The sequence below is a fragment of the Saccostrea echinata genome, unplaced genomic scaffold (assembly GCF_033153115.1).
Source record: "Saccostrea echinata isolate AGI-Se365-2 ecotype Australia unplaced genomic scaffold, CSIRO_AGI_Sech_v1 ptg000012l, whole genome shotgun sequence".
Classification (NCBI taxonomy): Eukaryota; Metazoa; Mollusca; class Bivalvia; order Ostreida; family Ostreidae; genus Saccostrea; species Saccostrea echinata.
Genome location: NW_026889761.1, coordinates 13,205,503 through 13,232,500, shown reverse-complemented (window position 1 = coordinate 13,232,500; position 26,998 = coordinate 13,205,503). Strand labels below are relative to the sequence as shown.

At 32.5% G+C, this 26,998-nt stretch overlaps 3 protein-coding genes across 3 annotated transcripts; 1 reads left to right on the top strand and 2 right to left on the bottom strand.

Annotated features, from left to right (window-relative positions):
• Positions 1 to 3,435: 3,435 nt before the first annotated feature.
• Positions 3,436 to 10,502, bottom strand: LOC133185022 (prostamide/prostaglandin F synthase-like). Its single transcript, XM_061320086.1, has 7 exons — positions 10,449 to 10,502; positions 6,874 to 6,876; positions 6,672 to 6,783; positions 6,364 to 6,415; positions 5,885 to 5,948; positions 4,795 to 4,870; positions 3,436 to 3,572 (listed from the first exon to the last, which is right to left on the bottom strand). The coding sequence occupies exons 1-7, from the start codon at positions 10,500 to 10,502 to the stop codon at positions 3,436 to 3,438; spliced, it is 498 nt and encodes a 165-aa protein (XP_061176070.1).
• Positions 10,503 to 10,907: 405 nt separating this feature from the next.
• On the top strand, positions 10,908 to 18,821 carry LOC133185968 (uncharacterized). The gene is made up of 4 exons (XM_061321253.1): positions 10,908 to 11,033; positions 12,072 to 12,160; positions 12,349 to 12,479; positions 15,184 to 18,821. Exons 2-4 carry the CDS (start codon positions 12,121 to 12,123, stop codon positions 15,574 to 15,576), a joined length of 564 nt encoding a protein of 187 aa, XP_061177237.1. The 5' UTR covers positions 10,908 to 11,033; positions 12,072 to 12,120; the 3' UTR covers positions 15,577 to 18,821.
• A 659-nt stretch (positions 18,822 to 19,480) lies between these two features.
• Positions 19,481 to 26,229, bottom strand: LOC133185967 (uncharacterized). The gene is made up of 9 exons (XM_061321252.1): positions 25,940 to 26,229; positions 25,631 to 25,738; positions 25,183 to 25,334; positions 24,447 to 24,605; positions 23,034 to 23,143; positions 22,348 to 22,459; positions 21,616 to 21,743; positions 20,360 to 20,507; positions 19,481 to 19,791 (listed from the first exon to the last, which is right to left on the bottom strand). Exons 1-9 carry the CDS (start codon positions 26,213 to 26,215, stop codon positions 19,752 to 19,754), a joined length of 1,233 nt encoding a protein of 410 aa, XP_061177236.1. The 5' UTR covers positions 26,216 to 26,229; the 3' UTR covers positions 19,481 to 19,751.
• Between the last annotated feature and the right edge of the window lie 769 nt (positions 26,230 to 26,998).

Genomic DNA, 26,998 nt, shown 5'->3' with positions numbered 1-26,998 from the left:
TTTTATTATCAAACATCGGACGTGTTTCTTGTGTTTTTAAACATCGAATATGGGTGAATACAAAAATTCCCAGACACCATTATGCTCACTATAATTGATGACAAGTAGCCTTTCACAGATTATTCCCTTCAAAACAGAATCCTTTGCCAGATGAATTTGAAGCGTAACCGCTTTTCAAGCCGATCTACACCTAGCGTAATTTGTCAAAATCTACGGCGCACAGTTAGTGCAATATTTATATTCGATTACATTCGATTGTCCGTCTCAAATGTATATATAAGTAATAAATAACAAGTTTAAAAACTTCAATGGGAATTGAAGTGGGTCAGTACGTGATCAAATCTTCTGAGAAGGCCTTCGGCCTTCACAGGATTTGATCACGTGACCGACCCACTTCAATTCCCATTGAAGTTTTTAAACTTGTTATTTATTTCTTAAAAAATATTTTTCTTGCTTGTTAAATTTTTAATGCCCGAAAAATGACATTTTGTGAGTGCAGAAAGGTCAAATAATTGATTATGCGAAGCAATTTGAAAATTTTTCTTTGTCACAATTTTAATGTGTCTTTTTTAAGAGAGAATAATAGCATACTTTGTCCCATGATTTATTTGTATAAAAAATATTGGAGGGAAAACGTCGAAGATGTTATTTTTGATTAAGACACAAATTCAGTGCAAAAAGGTCATTTTAAATGTACTGTAGCGCCAAAAGAAGCATATTGATCCCCATATTTTGTTTTGATTTTTAAATAAGCTATGTGTGTACAAGCTAAAAATATACTTGACAAAAAAAGTTTAAGACTTTAAATATCAGGATCCAACATCGTTAAGGAATGTTTTTAAGTTTTGTGTGAGTTATTGGTGTGTAAATCACACAGACTTGTCACGTAGGCATATTTCATGAAGCGCGCTAGCGCTTCATGAAAAATATGCCTACGTGCAAGTCTGTGTGATTTACACACCAATAATTCACATTAAACTTAAAAACATTCCTTATACATGTATTTACATTTTATATGCTTAAATGCACCAAAAATATACTCAGTGTTTGAATTTCTCGCTGCCCTATATCGTCATATTTTTATTAACGTCTCTGTAGCCTCATTGTGACGTCACTTTAGGTCGAGTTTCGACGTCTATATTTCTACGCGTGAGTATACACAAAAATGACTTTCAAATCAATTTCACAGTAAGCTTAGTATAAAAACACAGCAAATGTAAATATTCACTTATATTGAAGCACAATAATATTACCTTGATATTCCAGCTTTATAAAAATATTTACATAGATCTCAATGAAACTTTAATAACATTTTAAGTCCCTATATTTTATTTACATTGATGAATGTGATATTGTTATCAAGTTATTTTGTTATGTGTGTGTGAGGGTGTGTGTGTTATCTCAATTCTGTCGTAAATGATGACTTTCATAAAAAAAATAAAATTTCTAAATGCCCTTTTCACACATTCATACAAAACCTTTTTCACACACCATTTTCATTTTACATTGCCATTTGCAGTTTTAATAGTTGTATTAAATAATAAAAGACAATACAAATGTATGTTTTCTTTTTTACTCTGTAAATATGACAAATTACATATTTCTGTAATGTATGTTAATATATATATTAATGTATATACTTTTTGAACAGCAATGAAAAAATAAATGAACTGAATGAAATGTTTCTGTCCTTTCTTTGTGACGTGATCTCCTGGTACAAAACTTCATCTTGTTAGAAAAGTATAGTGATTCCCTTCCATCATAACCATTTCATTTATTAATTTTGAGGGTATGACTTCATACATTCAAGTACTTTTCTATCAAGGTGCAAAAATATATCATTCATTAACCCCTGAGATTAAAACATAATTTACTTTTATAATTAACAAAATTCCTCAGCAAAAAGAAATTTCACTGTTGACGTATCACAACATATATTGAAAATTATGCAGAATTCGGACAAAATATCGTTGATATGCAGAAGAAGAATATAAATTGAATGAGACTTTACAAAAGCACAGGACAGTATATTTGAAATATACATACATATACACAGAATAACTACTAAAGTATAAACATTTAAAACATAAACAAAACCTAATAACACGACAAATTTGGCAGTTTTCTACCAATGTACTTGTGGGACTATTTCTGTTTCAATGCCTCCATGCACTGATAATGGAGATATATCTCCCAGACAGATATTCCTCAATTAAAAACCTCCCAGATTGTGGGTTATAGGTCAATAACCTCATTAGTCTGTCATGTAGGAGATCTACTTCAATACCAGTACAAGATTGTTATGACTGATACGCATCTGTGAGCTCATTTAGATTTTAGATGGCCTTTAAATAGAGGTGTTTTAATATTGTACTAAATACCTATACTCCTTATTAAATCAAACTAGGGTAAAACTTTGGACTAAGTTTATATCTGAAAACAAGGATGATATTGTTTTTTTTAGGTTAACCATTCAGAGCATTAAAGCCAACACAGGTTGGAAGTCCCATGTTATGAAATTTACTTAACTGCCTTAAATAGCATATTGATGGGTTTAAAATAAAATTCAAATGTATAAATTCAACAAAAACGCATCTGAAAACACATAATGACAAAATAATATTAGATATCACTCTCTGTTATCCTGATTTTGTTAAAAATATATTAAAAAATATATATTGAATACATTCTTAAGTTCGGCACATGAGACATACACACATTTTAATGTACATGCAAGGTCAACTTTTTTCCCTACAGTTGTAACTGAAAACTCTTTTTCTCATTAAAGCATTTAGTTCATATTTAATACAGAATTCCAAAAAGATTGTAAAAAATAAATTAACACTTTTTTTCAGATTACAAAAAAATACCTCTGCTCTTCAGCAGATGTTAGAAAAGTATATTTTCAGAATAACAGGGCAAAATTTAGTTTTCTATACCATTTAAACCAATGCATAATGCATACGAAACTTATTGAATTTCATCTTATAAAATTTCTCTTTGTCATCAAGAATCACTTTCTATTTCCCACTCATTGTTTCAGAGTACAAAAATAACAACTGCATTTCATCAGCTGTTTGAAAGAAAAAGTCTGACAACAGGGTACAGTTTAGTTTCTATACTATTTTAACCAATGCATAATACTTATGAAACTTCATAAATTTCAGACTTCATCTTGGAGAATTTTTTCTGTACTTGTATCATGAAAAGAAAATATTGAAACTGAAAAGGTTCATTATCCTGGTTTTTCCATGTAGATAAGACCAATTTCCTCCCAGATTTTCTAATTTCTTACTCATTGCTGCATGTGAAAGATGTGGGATTTCCAAACAAAGAACAAAGCAAGTGGAATCCCCTATATTTCCCATATGAGCTTATGGAATCCCCCCTGGATTTCCCAGATAAAGAGGGACTCAACACAAGCGTCCACTATGATCACCCTCCCCCTGAAGCCTCTTCTGCCTGGGGTTCCTCCTTTATCTCCTCCAGCCCCAGGGCCTTTAGGATGTCATTAGGTTTGACATAAACACTGGGATCCTCCTGTTTATAGCTGTATATTACCTCTGATCCACCTGTGTGAAATAAATAAAGTGTCACACTTACTTAATTTGAAATATATACAGTCATATTAGTCTATGAAATAATAAATTCTCTCGGTATATTATATTTCATTTTTTTGTCATATTTTGTTTTTGATTTGGTTTACTATTTTTTTTTTTTGGGGGGGGGGGGGGCATATCAGTTACATAAGAAAAAGAATTCCCCAGAAAAAAAAACTTAGAAATTTGAGCAAGTTCATGGATGTCTTCATCTTGTGGATAAGTAAATACCAGTATCAATAAACATGCAAACATACAGAAGACTTTATAATATATTCATAAATGTTACAGACTGGAATGAATGCAAACTTCCACAGATACATGTACCTCTCGGATCTTCAATCAAAGACAAAGGATTACAAAGTACTACAGTAAATTCCTTCTGTATCCTAAATGCCAACTTATTAGTTATTTTTACCTAACCTCATGCAAATTCTGATAAGACTCTGCAGGTTCTCATGTTCTGTTTTCTGAAAAACTCCATTCTATTTCATACTTTGATAATGTCAAAGCAAAAATATTTTGAGGGAATAAAGTTAGGATGACAGAAAATGTTAAATGTATGAAGGAGTAGATATAAAAACAAAAATACAGAGTCATCCATTATTACAGTCTTTTTCTTGACTTCCTTTCCTATCCATTAAAATAAATTAGAGGCTTAAAGACAAAGAATGGTCACTTGAGTATCACCACAAATGAGTAGTTCCAATACTTTTTGTGTCTGAAAAAATTTTGGTGGCACTGTAGCTCTCTGGTCATCCATCCTAATTTTTTCAAACCAGCGAGCTACAGATCTGCAGCTACTCTGTGACAAAAGTAGGTGTCATGAAGACCAGCTAAAATGACAACTCAGTACATCTTTGATATTATTCTATTTTTAATGTCATTATTTTCATTATTAATTTTTTATAGGAAATTTAATAAAATTAATAAATTTACTATTTTTGTAATTATCTATAGGCTGAGTAATTTGGTTTAATATATACTTTCTTCAAATAGCTACAGTACAATTAAACAGTTATAGAATTGATATGATGGAAATATAAATGTTATGGTCCCCCTCTAGGCAGGAAAATATATATTATTGGCCTTGGGAATCAATTTTCTCCCATTGGGGGGAGGGGGGGGGGTGCCATTTCACCCATTTTCATTCTACATATATATGCAAAGTATTATAATTGATTGAGACACTCACCAGCCTTCACAATAAGAGCACCTCCATTCTGAAATCCATCTCCTTTCATGTTTCCGTCAATATTCTGTTCTTTTGCCTGGTGAATTCAACATTAAAGTCTCATGCCATTATAAGAAACAATAGGAAGATGAATATTGCAATAGGTTACTGAATATAGGAATCAAAATAATTTTCATGAAGCAAATATAATATTTTTTAATAAATTTGTGTAAATTGGAAAATTATGATGAAAATATACCATTTGAGTTTGCCTAAGCAAAAAAAACATACTTAGCCATTCATTATGAACCCCATCAAGTAAAAATTTGTTCCTATATAGATCAAAACTAAAAAAGTCTAACATTTCTAATGTTTTACTGAGCGTGCATAAAAAAATCGATGTTTGACCGCGGAATGAGATATTGGACCTGTCGATGAGATATTGGACCTATTACGTCACATAATGGGTGGGGTCAGCTAAATCTCATTTGCATCCGTTGGTGTTCGACATACATGTATGTCAAAAAGTAATATTGATAAAATAAATAAATAAAAGGTATAACAAAACATTTATTGACTGCGTTCTCGGGCAAAATGCGTTTTGTCATCCCCTTGAACCAAACTCTTTGCCTTCGGCCTAATGGCCTCTGGCAAACAGTTTGGTTCTTGGGTCCCACAAAATGCATGTTGCCCTCGAACCTAGTCAATAAATGTATAATGTTATACCTTCCTTTCATTTATATTTTGATATACCTAATATATAAAAGTGTGAAAAATCAATGAACCACACTGGGTTACACTTAAACTGAATTATTACAATTCTTACTGAATTGTGTGAAAAATCAATGAACCACACTGGGTTAAACTTTACATGTAACTGAATTATTACAATTCTTACTGAATTGTGTGAAAAATCAATGAACCACACTGGGCTAAACTTAAACTGAATTATTACAATTCTTACTGAACTAAAAGAATGTCACCTAATAAGCTAAAAATATGTGACTCCCATTCAAGGATCACTAGATCTTTATAGAACTAGAACTATTTTTCTAGAACTGATGAAAAAGCAGCCACAATATACATGTATAAGTCAAACAATTCCTCATACCTTTGCCAAGCCATCTCTGGTAGACTTGGAAAACAATGCTCCTATTCCTGAGAAAATATTCAGTCTGAAATACAAATCATTTAAAGTTTATCAAGTAATAAATTAAGTGGGTTCTCCATAAACAGAGACTTCAATTTTTAACAGTATGTATTTTACTAAAGTCATAAAAATTAGAGAAGACCGAGCATTGTTCAATGATATGAATGTTGGTAAATATAAAGTTAAAGTGATGCTGACACCATCCCTAATAATCTGAAAAGCAGATGATACTAAAACTTTTGGTTTTGTACAGTAATAATTGCTAACAAAGTCAAAGGAGGGGTATACTGCCTACCTTCATTTGATCAATGAATTAAGTCACATCATACAAAACATAAGATCCCAAAATGAAATGATAACATGACAAAGGTATCTATAAAAATTTGATATTTAAGGACAAACTGTTTTATAAATAACAATTTAGTTAATACCATACATACCTTCTGAAACCTAAATCTTTGTAACACTGCTTTTTTGTGTCAATATACAATTCTACAACAACAAAAATAAACTATACAAAATGATTTCACTATGTACTTTGAAAACTTGTAATTTCCATTGTTTAAATGCATAACTATTCTACATGTATATCCATTATTTACATGATTTAACAATACCGGTATATCTTTACTGTTTTGATTAGAATTGAATAATCCAAACAATAAAAATACAAGTTCTTAAAAAAAGAGCAAGATTTTAATCGCTTTTTTTTATTGTTTACAATAGACTATTTTTAATATGTTTAAACCTCCACTAAAAAATCCTCCTTTGACAAAATCTTGCACGCCCAGCTCTTCCACACCGAGTCCAACAAAGCGGATGTTGTTGGCCTCAAGGCGTGGATGAATAGAAGAAACCTCCTTAATGTGGAGGCGGCATGTGGGTCATCCAAACCTTCTCATGAACAAGATCACACAAGTCTGCTTCTCCCAAAAGCTTTCAAGTTTTACCTCCTACAAATAAACAGATCATTACACTTAAACAAGGACATCAAACAGAGTAAATTTTCATTCAAAGAATTTTTTTTCTTCAAATATTGATTTGAAATAGTGTCCTGAACTTCATCATTTCTTTCATGACAATATTGCTTACACTTATGATGTTATTGACCTTGATATTTAACCTTTGACCTTGCATAAACTTAGGTTTCTTCCATCAAACACTTAGCATACACATGTACATGATGTATGTAGCAATTATAGAACTGAAGATCAAACTGCACTCTTTATGTTGTGTCAGCAATATTAACACTTATCATTAATTAGCCTTGACTTCTGACATTCTGATCTTATATTCAGGAATCTTTTTCCTCTGACCAACAAGCATATGTGTAGCAACTGTAAGACTGAAAGATGAAACAATAACCTAAACATAGTTACCATATCTATCCTGTAAAACATATCATTGGTGTGGACTTGCACAGAGAGAGGTACATGCATATAGTATACATGTATAGACCAGGCTCTGGGGCCAAAAAACTTAGACAAGCTTAAAAGTGATCAAAAGTGAGCTCATCTAAGTTTTATGACCCCCCAGCCAGGGGCCTGTTTAAGACCCAAAAACTAGTTGATAGTAAAGTTGCGCAAAATTAAGGAATAATAACCCACTGTTCTAAATTTCACATTTTTTTTTTAAACTTCCCAAGATTGATTTTCATCACGAACTAATATAGCATCAATTTTTTTTTTAAACTTCCCAAGATTGATTTTCATCAAGAGCTATAGCATTAGTCTAAGATTCAAATGAAATATACATGTAGTTTGAGATATGAAGCGCTGCTTATTTTTTTCAGAAATGATTTTTATGTCAGATCATGATATTATATTAGTTTAACACAGAGAATAGAAAGAGTAATAATTTATTGTAACAACATAAAATTAAAAATATGAGGTGTATATAAAAATATTAAACTGCATTACAGAAAAATCTGTTTTATAATTAAACAAAACATTATTTGCAGACATTTAAGAAACCATTAACTTTACTGTGATTTCTTTTCCATACCATTCCTATTTGCTGATACATGTACTGTTGTATATTTGTATGTACATTTGTATATGCAGGCACACTGGAGGGTAATGTAAGGGTCTTAATAAATTGACTGCGTGCAAGGGCATACACTCTATGGATCATAGTAAGCTTTATATACACATCTTCTCTAGATGTATTAAGCCATTTGAAAAGTGCATGCTGCAGATCCTGTCAAAATCTTGAATCAATTATTTTTAATGCACTTGATTAGCAAAAATATTCAGCACGCAGTCTTACATATATAATTTTAACAATGAAATAGGATAGCAGCGCTTTTCACAAACTACAATGGGTGCTGAAAATATTTATAAACCAAATTTTGAATTTTAACTTGGTTACGCCCGTGCACTATTTAAATTTCTAGGTGACCTAAATATTGCAAGTATATATTATATAATTCGCTAAAATCATGTGACTTCCACATCACTTGACATTTAGTCTACACAGAAAATCTTAATGTTTTCAATATGTAGTTAAAAACAAGTTACATTTGTCCAATACAATTAAGAACTATAAAAAAGAATCTCAATCCTGATTAAGAATGTACTTTTTTTTCAAAAAAAGTGTCCATATTTCCATTGCACACCTTAACTGTATTCAATTGCATATTCAAGTATTACTCAAAATTTAGCATAATTGTAGGTCATATTTTATTTTGGTTAATATTTTCATGAGAAATATTTACTAGAAACCTGTTATGTATCTTTGTTTGTGAGAATTTTTTTAATATGGAGGAAAGTACCCCTGCATATTTATGTATCTTTGTTTGTGAGGATTTTTGATATGATGGAATCCAGTATATATATATATATATATATATATATATATATATATATATATACAGAAATTCTAATTCAATTTTTGTTTGGAATATTAAAAATATAAACTGACATATGATTTTGAAGAATTTCCTCCTTAGAAATAGAAAAAGAACTATGAGTTTAAGTTGTAGAATTGTAAAATTTCTCTAAAATACAATTTTCATTATGAGCCTTAGTCCTTACAAACAAAGACTATAAATATGCTGTTAAGGTCAGACGACACGTTACTCAATTATATGTTTTGTATACCTTGGTATTATATCAAAAATTATTCATAATTGTCATTCTCTTGTGATTTCTTAATTGTTTTCAATATGTTTTAAAAAATAAGTGCACCAGAAATTGTAACATTGGCAATTCAAAAGATTACCTATATGGATTATATAGGAAATATCACCCTCTGGTATCTTGCCCAAATGCCTGGTAAGGTACCTCAATTTTTGGTGAGGAAACTTGTTTAAGTAGCAATACTTCAATGACAAATTCTTGGGAAAAATTATATATTTTTGAGGAATGTGTCGTCTGACCTTAATTAGCTGTTTTTATCAGCTTTGACCAGTACATATTTCAATTGTCTAATCTAATTCTTTATTCACTTCTGAATTATTGAAGACAGAAGGATAGATGGTTATCATTTTTCAACCGTTAACTTGAGATTTCAACATTAATCTTAGACTTCAATTCATATAGAATGAATATAATGAAATTATTTTTAAAAAAACTCTTTTTATCACTTCTTTCCTTCCTTTACTCCCCTTTATGATGGCTATTGCATTTAATTTACTAAAATTGACAGTACATATAGACATTCCGATAGCTTTGTTGTTTCAAACTAAAGAATACTGGAGTATTGACACTCAAATTGAGTACACTCCACAAAGGGAAGAAGAAGAAGAAGAAAGAGATCTAGTAACCCTGGAATGAGGTATTGATATCTCCTATGCTTGTCTGTCCTTCACCAGCGCAAGGAGTAAAAATTCAAGTTGTGCGATAACATATCACCATAGTAGCAGGGTTGATAATAGTGGTGTCACCATGCAAATTCTTGGTGTATCTGAATTCCAAAGGTTCAATTCCTACAAACAGTTGAAGAGCCTGGATGTTTTTGTTTTATGTTTTAAAATCTTTCTCTTTAAAGGACTTTGTTGACATTAACTCTTTTTAATTATATCTCCAATAACATATAATTTTAATTAGATTGTGAACTTCCTGTGCATGTTTGTAACCTTAATTGTTAATGAAATGTACGTATATTCAGATTTTAAAAGAACAGCATGACCATGAAAGATTCAGTTAGAAATAAAATGGGAAAATGGGGGGGGGGGGGGGCACATACGCATGATTGTTGGACTTTATCATGCTAAATATGTCACCAAGGGCTAATAACCACTATATTGGATTTATCACATATAATTTGGAATGCTTAATACACTGTGAAAAAAGAATTAAGGGAAATCCCACGGCCTTTATTAAGGGGGCGGGGAGGAGGGGGCACTTAGCCCTAAAGATATACTGCAGTTTGTTCATAATATACAGTAAAAACTGTATCCCTTGTTCTATTAATTATTAATCAGATAACCCAAACAAACTGCAAAGACAACACTGTAAATACACATCCACGCCCAACTCTACAGCTGCTCTAATGATGATGACATTAAATTAAGCAAACTAACCTCGCTAGTTGCGACACTTTTTACCACATTATTCTTTATCTTGTTGATGTCCATGGCGAGTTAATTTTGTTCGATAAATTTATTACATTCACTGGAAATCTACCAGTCACGTTGCATTTCAGTGTGCCCAGTTACATAATGTTGCAGATGCAAAAGTTAACTCGTACAAAATATTGTTTTTGTCGAGATTAGTATTAGACAGGATGTTTTTAGGAAAATTATGGATAAAATTGTGCACATATAGTAGGTTTCGCATTGATATTAATAGAAAAGTTGTTATGTAAAGGGAAGAAAAGAAATATTTGAAAACAATCTTTTCTACGAAGTTATTTTGATCCAGTTAACAAAATGTGTTTGATTCTAGATCACTCAAACGATTATTTCAGTAAACAATTAGTTCAGGCAAGTGATGCACACGAATGACTTGTGAATAAGAGTTTGTCAGTTGGTGTCAACAACTTTACAACACACAAAATCCATCGAAAAGAAAGAGTTGACACTTGTCTTGCTCTTTAAGTTTTTTTGATAAACAGGGGATATGTAATTTAATTGAGAATTTAGAGTTTCTCTTCTTGTAAATCTGAGGTACGGAGAAATGCTGCTGATTTAATTTTAATGATTTTTCAAACATCTGAACAATTTCGCAATCTTAGGTGTTGTTTGTTGAGTTGTTATCAACTACCAGTAGATATAAGATGACCTCAACGTTTGTTAACATATTTTTCAACCAGCGTATATATTTGAAACTCAAAGGAAGTACAATGATTAATACAAATCTAATAATGACATGTACTAGTAATATTGAATTTCATCATTATTGAAGTTTTTTTTATTTCATGAAAACTAAAATGTTAATATAACTTTTATTTAATTAAACTAGTACCATGGTGATGATAAAAAATAAAACTTGTTTGATTTCTTCGGCTTTGTATTTTAACAGCTAGTATGAATGACATGTCATGGTGTCATTTCTGACGTTTTCATGATGCAACAAGTATCAAAATCTTGAAAAAAGCCTGGAAAATATTATACATTTATTGACAGGGTTGGAAGGCAACATGCATTTTGTCAGACCCAAGAGCATAACTGGTTGCCTGAGGCTGTTAGGCAGAAGGCAAACAGTTTGTTGAGGGGTTGACAAAACACATTTTGCCCCAAGAACACAGTTAATAAATGTTTTGTTATACCTTTTATTTTTCATCTTGTGCTGGCTTCCATGATGTAAATTTCCTTTAGCCGCACTGCGGTAAATCTTGGTCAATTCTGTCACTTCGAACATCAACGAATGCAAATAAAATTTAGCTGATCCCGTCCACAGTGTGACGTAAGCGGACCAATATCTCATCTACAGGTCCAATGTCTCACTCTGCAGTTAAACATTGATTTTTTTATGACCTCGTAGTAAAACATTGGATTGTTAGACTTTTTTTACTATTAATTTTATATATGGGACCAATTTTTAAAGGTATTATCATATAAAAGATATTTTGGACTAGTAAACAGCATGCTTGTTTTCACCCATTTTCTTTTCTGTGCATAATACATTCCTATAATATACTATTAAGTGCATACATATTTAAGTACTGTAATATAATCTCAAAATCCATTCATGACATTTTTCAGATTTTAGAAAATATGATTCTGGTGGGGATAATATTCTGAACAAAATTTGATGTCATCTAATGGTACCTCTACCAGCTCATCTGAAGATGGTAAGAATAATGTGTTATTTGTATTTAAAGTAGGGTGCAATTTGGAAAGAGAAACATTATAAACTGTGTGAGCTGTTTAACATTCTCTGCCATCAGTAACTGAGAGAAAAAAAATCCAATAATTTAAGTATTCTGCAGCAAAATTTATTAAGAATTGTACTAATCCTCTAACTGATATGTTTTTGCAGGACTTGGAGCAGGGGTGATATGGGTCATTACATTCTTCAGCACATGTCTGATATTTGGTTCCATTATGACATTTGTCTGCTGTGATGCCTACAAGAAGTATTATAGAAGAGTTCCAAGAGAATACATTACGGTTTGCATTCACAAAATCTTAATACTTAAATCGTACATTTTCCTCACAATGATTAGAATACTTGACAAAAGTATGTCTTAAGTTGACTCAACCATTAAATTTTTGTTTAACAATTTATTTCAACGTAAGACTTTTTAATCAGTGCTTGCAAAATGAGTATTATGAGGGTTGTCAATAAGTTTGTAGACAAATGCTATATATAATTTTCTGACCACACTGCCAACTGTGTACAATAATATTCTTATATCTGAACCATGATTTAGTAAAACACGCTTATAAAGAATTGACACTTAAAGGGCCAAGTGATTTTTCACTCCCAGTGGCTTTGAAATATATTGTTAACTTAACGAATATAACAAATTATGTTTACGATGAAGCAAAAATTTCTATCACTGGCACTTTGATATAAGCATGTTTTACTGTAATCATTTTAATATGAAAACTTTATTTCAAAGTTTATGGCATTTTAACCCTGGCCTGTGCACACTATGTGTGTTTTTTAAGGACCATGATTTTTCAAAAAATATGAAGTTAAAACAATCAAAACCAAACTGTTCTGACTTTGATTCACGTAACAAATATTTGGGTATACAATATTATATTTAGGACCATTCAGTTTGACAAAAATTTCATTGTCCACAAACTTTATGGACTACCATCATATTGTGTATTATAAACCTTCTTTTTTAGCTCACCTGAGCCAAAGACTTTGTCAAAATTTGTCCTTTGTCCACCGTTGTCATTGTTGAAAACTTTTCTCATTTTTATCTTCCTTCTCCAGAACTGCTGGGCCAATTTCAACCAAATTTACCACAAAGAATCTTTGGATGAATGGGATTAAAGTTTATTCAAATGAAGGGCCACACCCTATAGATAGGGAGATAATTAAGAATTAGTGAAAATTTAATGACATCTTTCAAAAATCTTCTTCTTATGAACCACTGGACCAGGAAAGATGAAACTTAAGTGACAGCTTTATTAAATAATGTAGATATAAGTTTGTTCAAATCTTGACCCTGGGGTAGGGTGGTGCCACAAAGGGCAATCAAAGTTTTACATAGAAATATATTAGGAAACGATTTTTAAAAATGTTCTTCTCATGAACAACTGGGCCAGAAGAGTTAAAACTCAATACATAGTCATTAGTGTAGATTCAAGATTACTCAAATCAATACCCTCAGAGGTAGAGTGGGGCCACAATGTATGATCAAAGTTTTACATAGAAATATATAGGAATCAATCTTTAAAAATCTTCCTTCTTATAAACAACTGGCCCAGAAGAGTTGAAATTTATGTGAAAACTTCAATACATAGTATAGATTCAAGATTATTCAAATCAAGACCCTTAGGGGTAGGATGAGGCCACGGTGGACAATCAAAGTTTTACATATATAGAAATATAAATACCCGGTATATAGAAATATATAGGGCCAAAAATAAAATTAGCTTTGTTTGGCGTTGCCGGCCGACTCGCATAAATCGGTGCGGTTGGAAGAATTTTTTCAACAGATACTGATCATAATTTTTATTTGGTTTTATTCATCCGGATTTAGGTGTTTGTACGTTTGCGTAATATGTACAGAATGGGAATGAATCATGTAAACGCTTGATTGATCAAACAGTTTTCATTTATAAGCGTCTATGTGACGTTGAATAAATGCGTATCATGAATCCAAGCATGGCTGTTGAAAGCGGTAAAATGTAAACTCGGTATAACAGAAGTTGATGGCATGACTCTCTGTGGTAATGTGGTTTAAAAGTAAACTGATGAATAAGATATACCAATTCAAAATAGAAATTTCACGGTACAATGTCTTGTCCAATTTGCTAGTCTAGATGCCATGCTTGGATTCGTGCACATGATTCGAATTTACACTAATTTAATGTCGGTGATTTTTAATACTATGTACATGTATATTAAAAGTTTAAAATTAATAGGGTTTGAAAATCAATGACAAAACTGAGAATCAATTCGGACTGTGGTTGTTAAACTATCGAAAACCCATGACTTTTGGATACTAACAACATGTAAAATTTTTGAAATTTATAAAAACAAAAATATTTTCCCTACCTACCGACCCAAACGTTTAAAGACTAAGTCGGCAACGCCAAACCAACAATATTTTAATTGTGGCCTAGGATCAGTCTTATAAAATCTTCTTCTCATGAACAACTGGGTCAGAGGAGTTGAAACTTGCTTTTAGTGAAAACTTCAATACATAGTGTAGATTTCAAGTTTGTTCAAATCATGACCCCAGGGGGTAGGGCATGATAAGTTATATTGATAAGGAAGCATCCTCAAGTATGGTAGATTCAAATTTGTACAAATTATGACCCCCTGGGTTACAGTGGGGCCACATTGGACGATCAAAATTTTACATGGGAATATATAGGAATCAGTCTTTAAAAATCTTTTCAAGAACATCAAAGGCATGATTAGTCATATTGATATGGAAGCATCCTCAGGTAGTGTAAATTCAGGTTTGTTCAAATCATGACCCCCAGGGGTGGAGTGAATAATTCAAAATCTAACAACTGGGCCATATACATGTATGACTCAGGTGAGCGTTGTGGCCCATGGGCTTCTTATTTAAGTTGGTAGGACAATTTTATATCCTTAAACAAATACTAGTAATAATTCAGTGTATTAAAACAATTTGAAATAATGAATCACAAATGTATATATAAATCACTGTAATGACAGGGTAGAGGAAATTACCCAAGACAGCCTAGTGCCCCAACACAAGGGACCACGGTCAGTAACGATGGGGAACAATCAAAGGAAAGCACCAGCCCTCAGACAGGGAAACAGGCAGAGGAAGAAGATACACAGACAGGAAGTAGTGGCCAGAGCAACAGAGGTCACGTCATACAGGTGTCAAACAGTGTCGACATGCCATCAACATCAAAGAAAAAATCCACCCTTCCACCCATAGACAGCGAGATTCCCACAATATCTGGGTCCGTCCCTGAGGGGGGTGGGGCAGTGAATGGGGGATTCACTGATAAGCCCCTTCCCTCTATAAAGGACAAGTCTTCAGAGATTGTGTTAACCCCTGTTACCAACTTAAATCTGGGCGTCAGTATTTATTCATGAATTAAGCTTGGCATCGTTACATATTTGTTCCGTGTTTTATATTGGTATTAATGACTGTTGGTACATGTACTGCTTTTAAGTTATTTATTTTTCATTGCTTTTTGTCCCTCCTTATCATTTTATAAAATTAAATGCAAAAAGATCAAAGGTCTAGTTTTGTGCAAAAAGTGATACATAAAATATGTGTAAATTGGTTGTAGAAACACTTTTTACCATATTTATTTGGGGATTACCTTGTTTTCAACATCAAATTTTGAAATATTTTTTCGTTTCTCAATTTTCAAGTGTTTAAGTTCATGAACTTTACCAGGACATGGACTTCCATTCTGTTTTAGGGCACTACACTACACCTACTGTAGATATAGGCTTGCATTTCTTATTCAATTTCTTCTTACATATTCTACTAGAAAATTAACATAAAACAGTTTCAATTAGACAATGTAAGGTCTGTGTTCCCATATAAGCATTCTTTAATAATTCTGAAGGGTGTTCAACAAGCCTTGGTAATATATATATACTGTGTTAAATCATATTAGAGCACTGCATAAAAATTTGGATAGCCTACAGAAATCATCATGTTTATCTGTCTGTCATCAATTCTCTGTAGTGTATTGGACTTTTTATAGATATATCAGGAATTTTTTTTAAATCTAGCAATTCATTTCTACTACACAAATGAAGAATGCAGGAATGAGGACACCAACAGATTTTTGCCCACATGATCAAAGTTCAAGGTCATTGATGGTTAATAACCAAGTAGTTTTAAATCTCCATTTAACAATACAGAAAGAGGGCAAGACACATTGTTAGAGATTTGGATAATATGGTCTGAGATCAAGGCTTCTGGCATTGGCATACTGTGGGGCCCTAAACAACTTTGTCAGTTACTGTAAAATCACTAATTTGTGTGGGAGTTTAATTTTCATTGTTTTTATGGTATGGAGAGACCCACGAATTTATGTCCCCCCCCCCCCCCCCCCCCCCCCGAAATGTTAACATTTTTTACTATAGTAGAGTGATTCTCCTTTAACCATGAAATCAAATCTCACCGAATCAGTAATTTTTCCTTAAACCATGACAATTTGACCCCTCGAATGTGATTTTGCAGGACATGCAGTGGCATATATCACAGCATTTGTAGGAAATTAAAAATTGGTCCTCTTGGTCAGCATCCACAATAAACTGGGTGGGACCATTCCGGGATTGTTATAAAAAGTGCACTCGGGAATATCAACATAAAGAAAGTAACTTAGGTGGAACTCCGATTTGTTCCGGAGCTAGTGTTGAAACAATAGATGTGCCATGTAGCAACTGCACAGCGATGTAGATCACAGTTGGCTACAATATCTCCAGTTGGAATGCCTGTTAACATTTAACATATTTGATATTTTCTTTCTGAATAACTAAAAGGAAACAGCCTTTTATCTGATGCAGTTTGACATAAAATTTCACTGATAGTGATAATAATTGATTATGGATATATGCATTTTCAGTTCATTTATTTGCTCTCCCTAGCTTTTCATTTTGAATTGGGTTCAAGGGAAGTATGTTTTGTTCTGACATAAATATGTTATGCAATTATTCATCCACTTTCTAGAAGTAGCAGGGTATTTGTCCAGTTGTTTATTGTGCAATTGTTAGATGTTTTCATTCTGAGGTGCTAAGAATGTAAGAAACTCTCACCGACTGTAATTTTTGACTAGAATGTGATACATGTACATATATTCCTACAGAAGTGAAAGCAAAATAAATCAAAACAATTTATGCCTCCTGTTAACCAGCTAGGGGCATGTAGTTTCCTACAAAATCATTAGACTATTTCTGACTTTTAAAGTTCCATTCTTTCAATTAAAAACACTTGTTTTCATTCTTCTCACTGGGACCAGGGTAGCAATTTACTTGAACGATGCTTGACAATGGTTTTTTTTTTTCAATGAAAAATACACTTAAACTTTGGTATCTTGAATAACGTGTCAATATTGAAGTGAGCTGGAAGTCTCAAGTACTTTTTATGTCCCCCGTTACATGTATCTAAGATTCAGGGGCATATAGTTTTTGGTCTGTCCTTCTGTCTATCTCTCTGTCGGCAAAAATCTTCAACCTTGACTATAACTTTTGAACAGTTGGTGTGAGGACTTTTATATCGTTTTTTGATGTCATGTCAAAATCCTGACTTCTCAAACATCTCAAACTTTTTTCTGGGTCCCATGAAGTTTGAGATGATGAACTTTGAATCTAATTGTAAAAACATTATATCAGATTTATGATGTTTAATATACATCAAATTTTGTAGGATACAAGTACCATGTTTTATACTAGACCCCCTAATTACTAAGTTTGACTCCTATGTTATTTATACCTTCTGTCTCTTTCTGGAAATATTTTTTGCCACCCAGTTATTGTACATGTTAGGCTGACTAGGTTTTCATGGATTTATGTTAACTAAAATGTTACTAAAAATGGAATGGAAAACATAGAATTTTTTTAACAGTATTATTTTTTTTTTCCTATTGGCATTTTACATTACTTTGTTTAGACAGCTTAGGACAAATAAAAAATGTGTGTTCCTGGTTATAAGCCAAAAAATTAGGAGAGGTATGTAGACGATAACTCTTTTTTTTTTTACTTTTTATTTTGAAGGAATCAGTATTCAATACACTGTTTATTCGTCCTATATAAATACACATATATGAATAAACACACCCAACAAAACAAGTGTACTTTTAGATACACTTGGATAGACATGTTTTAACAGTGTCTTGAGATATGCATTTTAATGAACAAAAGTATGGTTCAAATTAATTTGGAATAAGAAGTAGTAGGGTTGATGGGTAAAATTAGGGTTGATCAGGTCACCAAAAGAACACATATTTTTTTTAGCCTTAGGCTGTATATCCAAGTGCAGATTTTTAACTGGGCATTAATCCTAACTACATTTGGCATTATGCCAGACCAAAATAAAAACAAAATTTATTGATTTGTTACAATATAATTGTGAGAGTATATATGAATATCTTCTATACATTCCACAATATGTATTGCTTTGCTCAGATGTGATAATAAATGATATCAGTTGTATATGAGTTGTTAGATATGGATGTACTGTTAATATTTATGTACAATGTTAATGTTCTTGTATATGTAACATGATTTATTTTTTATTTATTGTGATACTTGCTGATCATTATGTGCTGTTTTATGCAACTCATTTATTTTCCTACTTAAGAATTTTATAGACATTGTAGAATGGAATAAATTCTGTATTTTTCACTTACCTTCATGTTTTAAACAGGTCAAATCTTTTAATTTCTTAATTCAAAAATGGGTGCAGATGTACCTCTGTCAGAGGGGAACCAAGAAGGAGAATTTTGTATGTAGGAATTTCAAGCTTTTCTATTTATTTCTGAGAATAAGAAGTATGATACTGTCACATGAAGGAGAAAACTTATGGCTGGGCTGGGAATTGAATCTGGGACACCAGTATTACTAGTCAGGTGTTCTAACCACTAAGCCATCTAGGCCAACATCAACAGTCCTGAATCCCCCACATTCCCCCCTCCTTAAATTGTCTTTGTCTTCAAAGACATACAATCCAGAATAATCTTTAGCTCCTGGTAGGACTTTCAAATATAAGTCTAAAGGTGGTCAATGGCACCAAATTAACTGGAAAGGAGTCAAATAATGGCTGGACCGCGAATCAAATTGGGATCCCTGGTCAGGTGCTCTAACCATTGAGCTGTCATGCCTGATAACCACTGTCCATATAGCTCAAACTACAATACATTAGAGCATTTGAAATGTTTTTCAACCTAGTGCCAGGGTCTATTTCAGAAAAATATTAAAATACTGGCAAGTAATCAAAGAGAGAATCATTGAATGATTTAAATTAAATATAGATCTCTGGGAGATTACAGGTCAAATGCAGCATTCATATCAATAGTTAGTCAACATACTTGAACCTATGAAATTCATGAAGTGTCAGACATAAAAAATTAAGTACATGTATTGGAGTGTGAAATTATTTGTCATGATTTTATTATCACAGTTATGCTAATTGTTCTTCAAAGACATAAATATGTTCAGTGGCATATGTCACAGATATCTTTTTTTTGACTGGTGAGTTGAGCAGGTGTGTATACAAGATTTATGTACACTATTATATCTTATATGTAACATCATATACTCTCTCCATCCTCAAAAAATCTTTTGCTGTTCCTGAAAAAAATAGACACTGCAGTTAAAATATACCTGTATAAAAAATTGAAGGAAGTTAATTCATATACTTTCAGATCTCTTAGTTTCAATATATTGCAAATTGTTAGGAAAGCAACTTGAATTCTTTGATTTTTCTATCCAGCAAATTTTGAACTTGCTGTACTTACAAAAAAAATGTCTGACATCAAAATCTCTTAAATATAATCGGATAATAACAGAGTACTTGGCAAGTAGGTTTATTTATAGAGAATACCTATAACCCCACTTACTGATCCCATTCACCTATAATCCCACTTACTCATCCCACTCACCTATAATCCCACTCACTGATCCCACTAACCTATAATCCAACTGATCCCACTCACCTATAATCCAACTTACAGATCCCACTCACCTATAATCCCACTCACTGATCCCACTCACCTATAATCCCACTCACGGATTCCACTCACCTATAATCCCACTAACTGATCTCACTCTCCTATAATCCCACTCACGGATCCCACTCACCTATAATCCCACTCACTGATCCCACTCACCTATAATACCACTCAATGATCCCACTCACCTATAATCCCACTCACTGATACCCCAGCCCTTCTGGCCATTCACTTCATAATCACAGAATCGTTCAAATATTCTTGCATCTTTCCCCTCTCCAATGAAGAATCTCGCCATATCAACTACAGTGCATTTCATGTTGTACATTTTCCCACCTAAAACATACAGTATTTAAAATCAACCTAGAAATGGTGTGTTACATGGTCAACAATATACTAATGCCCTGTTCACACGGAGAGTTTAATTCGAATTAAACGTAAGTTACTGCGAATTAAATTTGATCCACGTTCACACAGAGAATTTAATGCGAATTAGTTTAATTCAAATTAGTTTACTGCGCATTAAATTACTTCGCATTAGCTCCGTGTGAACACTAAGTGAAGCTAATTCGAATTAAATTTTGACGCATGCGTGAGGGCAGATTAAGTCACAGGCCACATGTCGATGGTCTAATATAGGTACTTGTGCTATTTTTGAGTGGAAAACAAAGGAAAATTAAGTTAATCACTAAAATGTGTACTGACACTATGACATTGATTGCATGTATGTCAAATGTATATCTGCTCTGCACAATATGACGTGATTTGTAAATGACGTCATAATAGCCTCACTGGATAGCCTTGTTGTAGAAATAAAATTATAATTCGCATTAGTTTACTTCGCATTAGCTGTTGTGTGAATGCATTTTAATTTGCATTAGTTTAATTCGCATCATTTTACTTCGCATTAATTTACTACGAATTAAACTCTCCATGTGAACAGGGCATAAGACTCAGAATTTGCATCATTGTATCATATACTGTGGTTTCACTGATAGTTGTAGGGACCAGATTTGGTTGTTTTAGCAAGATACAATCTTGTTGATACATAAATTTGTGGACATCTTCCTCAGCTTATTCTATCATTAGTAAAAATGAAGTTCCCTGATCACTACAGTTAAACTTCGTTACCTTGAATACTGGTATCTTGAATACCAGCGATATGTCAAAGTGCATTGGCAGTCCCAAACACTTTTTCTTTATGTATTTTACCCTCGTTATCTCGAATCCTCAGATATCTCAAATTTTAAACTTGATCCTGTCGAGTTCAAGATAACAATATTAGACTGTAATTTCTTTGTCTAGCTCAACCTTAATGAATGGTGTTCAACAAAAATAAAGAAACCACAGTTTATACATGTATCACTGTGCCTAAGAACTATGTAAATGTTATGACCTTTCATTGGTTGTCATTATCCAATGATTCTATAAATACTTTTCATACCGGCAGAAAATTTGGCACTGAATTCCTTTGGCGGGATTCCATCCTCACCATGCTCAAAAAGTTCCAATGATGACCAGGTAACGGTATCCAGTCTACCATCTGGATGGAATACGTACCCCATCAACAACCTGTCAAAGTCATACAAAATAGCATGTTAGCTAGGTACTTCCAGTAACGGCAATTTTTTTCACCAATAACTGTACATGAACTTGCAAATTACTGAGTGTCCAATATAAGCATTCATGACACTACTCAACGGTAATGCAGACAAAGGAATAACAGTGCTCCAAGGAAAGCATATTGCTACAGCAACCTATGGTATGTAATAAAAGCTTTATGTACATGTACTCTGGAGTTCCTGATACTTAACTTCAATTAAAATGTTATTGTTGAGTAATGTAACAAGACTGGAAAGACGAGATAATAAACTTATTTCATGACAACTATATGTATAATATATGTACTATCGTCCTCAAAAAAGGATAAGGTCTGTAAGAAAGAGAGAGAAGAAGGGACAGCTTGTATCATGAAAACTTTTTCACTATGCATTTAATGAAATATGCCTGTGTGTGAAGTCTTAGCTCATACATGTAACCTTCATGAACCCTTCAAAATTTATTAAATGTAATATATATACATTATGTACATGTGTATTATGCTTATTTAAGTCAAGTTTGCATGAGTATTGGTGTAAAATATTGAAAGAGTCTAATACAGTACAGTAATTCTTACTTTGACAGTGACCGTGGCATTGAGATGACCCCCAGACAAACAGCTGTTTTATCCTCCAGCGTACAGTATTGTATGGCGTACCTGTGTAAATCCTTCCAATCACGGATATTGCCTTAAATTGTTACAGGAAAACATTATAGATCTTTTCAGCAAGACCATTAATAGATAACTTAATAAACCTTAAAGATCTAGTCAAAAATCAAAACTTATGTACTAATTAAACTTTGCTGCAAATATACAAAATAGGCCAAAGTTTACAATTTTTAAAAAAATTTAATAAGATCTAAATAAAGGTACTTTCAATAGTATGTAAGATTATCTGATGCCTATAACCTTTCATTCTGGGTCTAACAGTCTCTCTGCATTTCAAGACACCAATTACAATGAAGGCATAATACAGTAAAAGTTGTCTAATCCGGACACTACTGGTTCCAAAGAAAAGGACCGGATTACACAACATTTCGGATTAGACAACATTTTAAACAAATAAATTTACTGAAATGGACATAAAGTTAACATCGTATTAAGCAAGATTTTGGATTACACAATATCCGGATTAGACAAGTTTCACTGTATATATGTACTTTAACTAATATGTCATACCTATTCCCAAGAGAATGGTCTCTACTTCTGACAATGAAAATGTAATAAACGTATACCTGAAATAATAAATACATCATACGTACCATAAGAGTGGTCTCTAACTCCGGATACATTTAAGTTGATATCATCATAACCTCCTATTTTAACTGTTCCTCTTATGTCTCCAAATTGTTCATAATGAGTCTGGTGATATCTGAAATCATCAAAATAACGGTCCCTCGGTACTTCAATTGTAACAATTGTTAAATCCTTCTTTGTACCAATCTAAGTGTGTGAATTACAGAACTGAATTTTAAAAGTTATGGAGGTAGATACAATGTTTCTTTTTTTAAATTGCTTGTCAAAAAGAAAATAATATTTTAATTAGAAGTTTGTCTTAAAAAATATTGAGATGCTGCAATTCATGTATGCTGATACTACAAAAACTGTATTACATTATATTATTCTAACAAACATTCTGAGTAACTGAATCATGCCTGAATTTATAAGTATAAAGTACAAATTTACAGAACATTATAACTGTCTGATGGTAAGTATTCCCGTTTTTCAAAACATGGCTTTAAAAACATTGTTAATTACTTGCATTAGGCTAATTCAGAAATTTTGTGTCCCCACTTAAGGAGAAAAGAAAAGGGTGAAGGGATGAAAAAATGCAGATGGAGAAAGAAAAAAAAAGTTGATCTTGATCTTTCAGCTTTTGGCCTTAGATTTGATAGGGGTCTTTTTTAAATTAAAGAAATCCATGTCCTTAACTCATCATTTGAATACTATATATGCAATTTATGAATTTCTGACCTTGATCTTTGACCTTGTGACCTCAAAATCATCAGGTTTTTTTTTCTTTATCCATAGAAAATTATGATATAAAACTTCATTGAAAACTGAAGTAATCATCTTGGATACCATTTTTTTTTTTTGCAATGAATGAATTTCTGATCTTGACCTTTGACTCATTCAGCTCAAAATCACTACTGGTCTTTTTTAGGTCACAGGTAGTTGACAGTGATATTAAATGTCATTGAAAAAAGTTAAAAATAAAAATAAACTGATTCAGAAGTTTTCATCTGGAAACTGTTATTTGCAATGCATGAATTTATGTCCTTGACCTTTCACCTCAAAATCAATAGGGGTCTACTTTAAGCCATAGGGAGTTGTGATATAAAATCTCACTGTAAAAGCTCAAAGGCTTTTTGAGATATTCTCTGGAAACGAAAGTGTTCCATACACAGAATATATGAATTTCTAACCTTGACCTTTGACCTCAAAATCAATAGTGGTCTTCATGAGACCATAGGGAGTTGTAATGTCAAATTTCATTGCAAAAAGTGTTACACAGGCAGAGGGACAGATGAATAGACAGACCCAAATTAATATCCATACTTTCAGTGAAAGAGGGGGGCATAAAAGGAAAAAAAATACTTTACTTTTAATCATGCATAAATGTATTTGAAAAATGTGTTCTGAAATTTTTTTTCTAAAATTTTCCAATTATTAACCTCTGAAGTTCCTCAAAATAAGATCGTGACCACGTCTCTCTACAGATAGCATCAGCCATTGTAATAGGATTCATTTCCGTATCAAAATCAAAATACGGAGTGAAGGCCGTCCATAAAAGGTCAAAGGTCACATCTACTTCTTCTCCAGTCTTCGTGATTCTGAAATATGACAAAGTTTCAAATATGCAGGACAATAACTGCCCCCAACTCACAAATATTATTAAGACTTACAATTTAAGTCTTAAAACAATTTTGACTCCGTTATGAATACACGTACTATTACAGTTGATAACAATCAGGGTTCTTGTGTCAATTGGTTGCCATGGGTCTCATGGCAACAAATTGACTCAGGACCCGTGACATTGTGAGGATGGTTGATAATGGGTGTAATTAAAAGTTTTTGCAAAAAAGCTAATTATTAAATACACTGTGTCACTGCATGAGCTTACAATGACAGAAGACATGGTAATATATATGTGATAAAAGAGAAAAAGGTAACAATTATTATAATACATGTACATGTATTATGTTTGTTAAAAATGTTTTTTAAAAAGTTTGACTTAACACCAAATATGCTTGCAGTTTTCTATACCATTAAAGAATAACAATTACAAATCTAAAAGTATTAAAAACATTCTTAACATAAGCATTTTGTGCAACCTTAACCTTGCTAAAACAATTCAAAGTGAAGCCTCTAGCATTTATAACTGTGGGTATAAATAAAAATAATACATACACCATTTTCCCAGAAAAGACAAGTCTCCATTCTTCCATTGCTTTTTGGGGGGTCATTTTTAGCCCCCCAGCAGCAAACCCTCCTGGATCTGTCCCCTCTAGGTTGGTGCCCTGAGACATAAAGGTGCCTTGGAGGATACCTAGTTCTGGAGTCTGTCAATAGACACAGATTTTTAACAGCAGTTTTCAATTCTGTCTTTGATTGGCTGAGAAAATTTTTTTTTATTCCAGGCTAGGAGTACATAAATTAGCTTATTCATCATTCTCAAGCTTTTTGGATAAAATTAAATGGACATTTAAGAGGTAAACTCAGGTGTAATAGAAAAACTTTAAGAGTTTCATTACATGTCCAAAAATCATTTGGAGGAACTTTAATGATAAATAATATTTTGAAAAAAAAATATTTTATGAAGCATTATTTTATAGAAAGTTTAGAGTGATGCTCTTACTCGTAAATACAGGAGTGTCTGTACTATGTTATTTTGTCTTCTGGCTGTTGCAGTAACCAAAAAATAGCCATCTCTGTTTCCTGCATTAAAATATACAGCATCTACTGCCTGCAAAACGATAAAATTTCTACATGTATACATAAATATTTTAATGTACAGAATCCATACTTGTTATATAATAGTAAAAAGTTAATTGTTTAGTATGAAAATGGATATTTGGTGACTGCATAGGCCCTATCTATTGAAAATGATGTAATTTTCTTGCTAGTCAATGCATTATGACATCATGAATTGCATCAAGTCCTTTACCTTTGGGTGTTTGTGAACACTCGGAAGATCTTGGGCCTTGTCCATTTCTTCTGGGGAAACTCTTGAACGCATCCCATAACCTGCATTCTGCCCTGATGTGGATTTCAATTGCTTATTTTTCCGTTGTCTAAGCCACAAAATCAGTCTAAAGAAGAAGTATTTTATAGTGTATCGCACACTTCGCTGTTTATAGATGCCTGCTTTTGGCTTTGGCTCTGGTGCAAAGTAGAACCAAGCAGTCAGTGCGCCAACAGTGGCCAAAGCGTACGTAATCATTACTCTCTCAGTCTCTGGTACTTTTTCAGCCCGTCGACAGAACTGTAAACTGAAAATGAAAGCCGATTCTAGGGTAAAGGTCATGCACTAAGATCGATAACTCTAACTTATCTGATCGTTTCAAAGTTACACTATCCAGAGTTGTCGTTCCGCTACAATTTGAAATAATATATTACAGTATAACATAGTAAATAAAAATATAAAGTTTTATAAAAGTTTAGTTGCTTTATAGTAGATAAAGAAAGATAAAATGATAGAAATCATTATATGCATGTATTTTCCCAATCTAAGCAAACATGCGGCATTGATTTCTCTTCAATACAGTAGTTAAAATTATTATGGCAGCCAGGTGCCCTAGGTTGAAAATGAACTGCGGTAGATAAACTCTATATATCTTATTTTCTTAAATTAAAAACAAATCATCATGGTGTTTTATTTTTACGAGTGATCCAGGAGGATCATGGAATTTTCCGTGGAAGGATCCATCCACGGTATAAAAAAAAAGATTTTTTTTTTTGATTTTTTTAATCTGCAATTTTTTTTTATCCACAAGCCCCCCCCCCTTTAAAAGGGGAAAAAATAAATATGCAGGCAAACGAAAACTAACAAAACGTGACTAGAAAAATGTTGTGTTTTTTTTTTTTTTTTTGTTTTTTTTTTAATTTTGTTTTGTTTTGTTTTGTTTTGTTTTTTTGTTTTGTTTTGTTTTGTTTTTTTTTTTTTTGCTTGTCAGATTTTTCTTTGAAAAATTGCACCCCCCCCCCCCACTTTTTGAAACCGTTG

What these genes read in the sequence shown, in the direction of transcription:
- LOC133185968 (XM_061321253.1), top strand. Translation starts at nt 12,121, where the DNA reads ATGTCATCTAATGGTACCTCTACCAGCTCATCTGAAGATG. An exon ending in TACCAGCTCATCTGAAGATG is followed by an intron (nt 12,161 to 12,348) that starts GTAAGAATAATG and finishes ATGTTTTTGCAG; the next exon opens with GACTTGGAGCAGGGGTGATA. An exon ending in TTCCAAGAGAATACATTACG is followed by an intron (nt 12,480 to 15,183) that starts GTTTGCATTCAC and finishes CTGTAATGACAG; the next exon opens with GGTAGAGGAAATTACCCAAG.
- LOC133185967 (XM_061321252.1), bottom strand. Translation starts at nt 26,215, where the DNA reads ATGATTACGTACGCTTTGGCCACTGTTGGCGCACTGACTGCTTGGTTC. An exon ending in GTGTTCACAAACACCCAAAG is followed by an intron (nt 25,739 to 25,939) that starts GTAAAGGACTTG and finishes ATCGTTTTGCAG; the next exon opens with GCAGTAGATGCTGTATATTT. An exon ending in ATCAGTGAGTGGGATTATAG is followed by an intron (nt 19,792 to 20,359) that starts GTGAGTGGGATC and finishes TATTTTTTTCAG; the next exon opens with GAACAGCAAAAGATTTTTTG.
- LOC133185022 (XM_061320086.1), bottom strand. Translation starts at nt 10,502, where the DNA reads ATGGACATCAACAAGATAAAGAATAATGTGGTAAAAAGTGTCGCAACT. An exon ending in AGGAGGATTTTTTAGTGGAG is followed by an intron (nt 6,416 to 6,671) that starts GTTTAAACATAT and finishes TTGTTGTTGTAG; the next exon opens with AATTGTATATTGACACAAAA. An exon ending in TGCTCTTATTGTGAAGGCTG is followed by an intron (nt 3,573 to 4,794) that starts GTGAGTGTCTCA and finishes TATTTCACACAG; the next exon opens with GTGGATCAGAGGTAATATAC.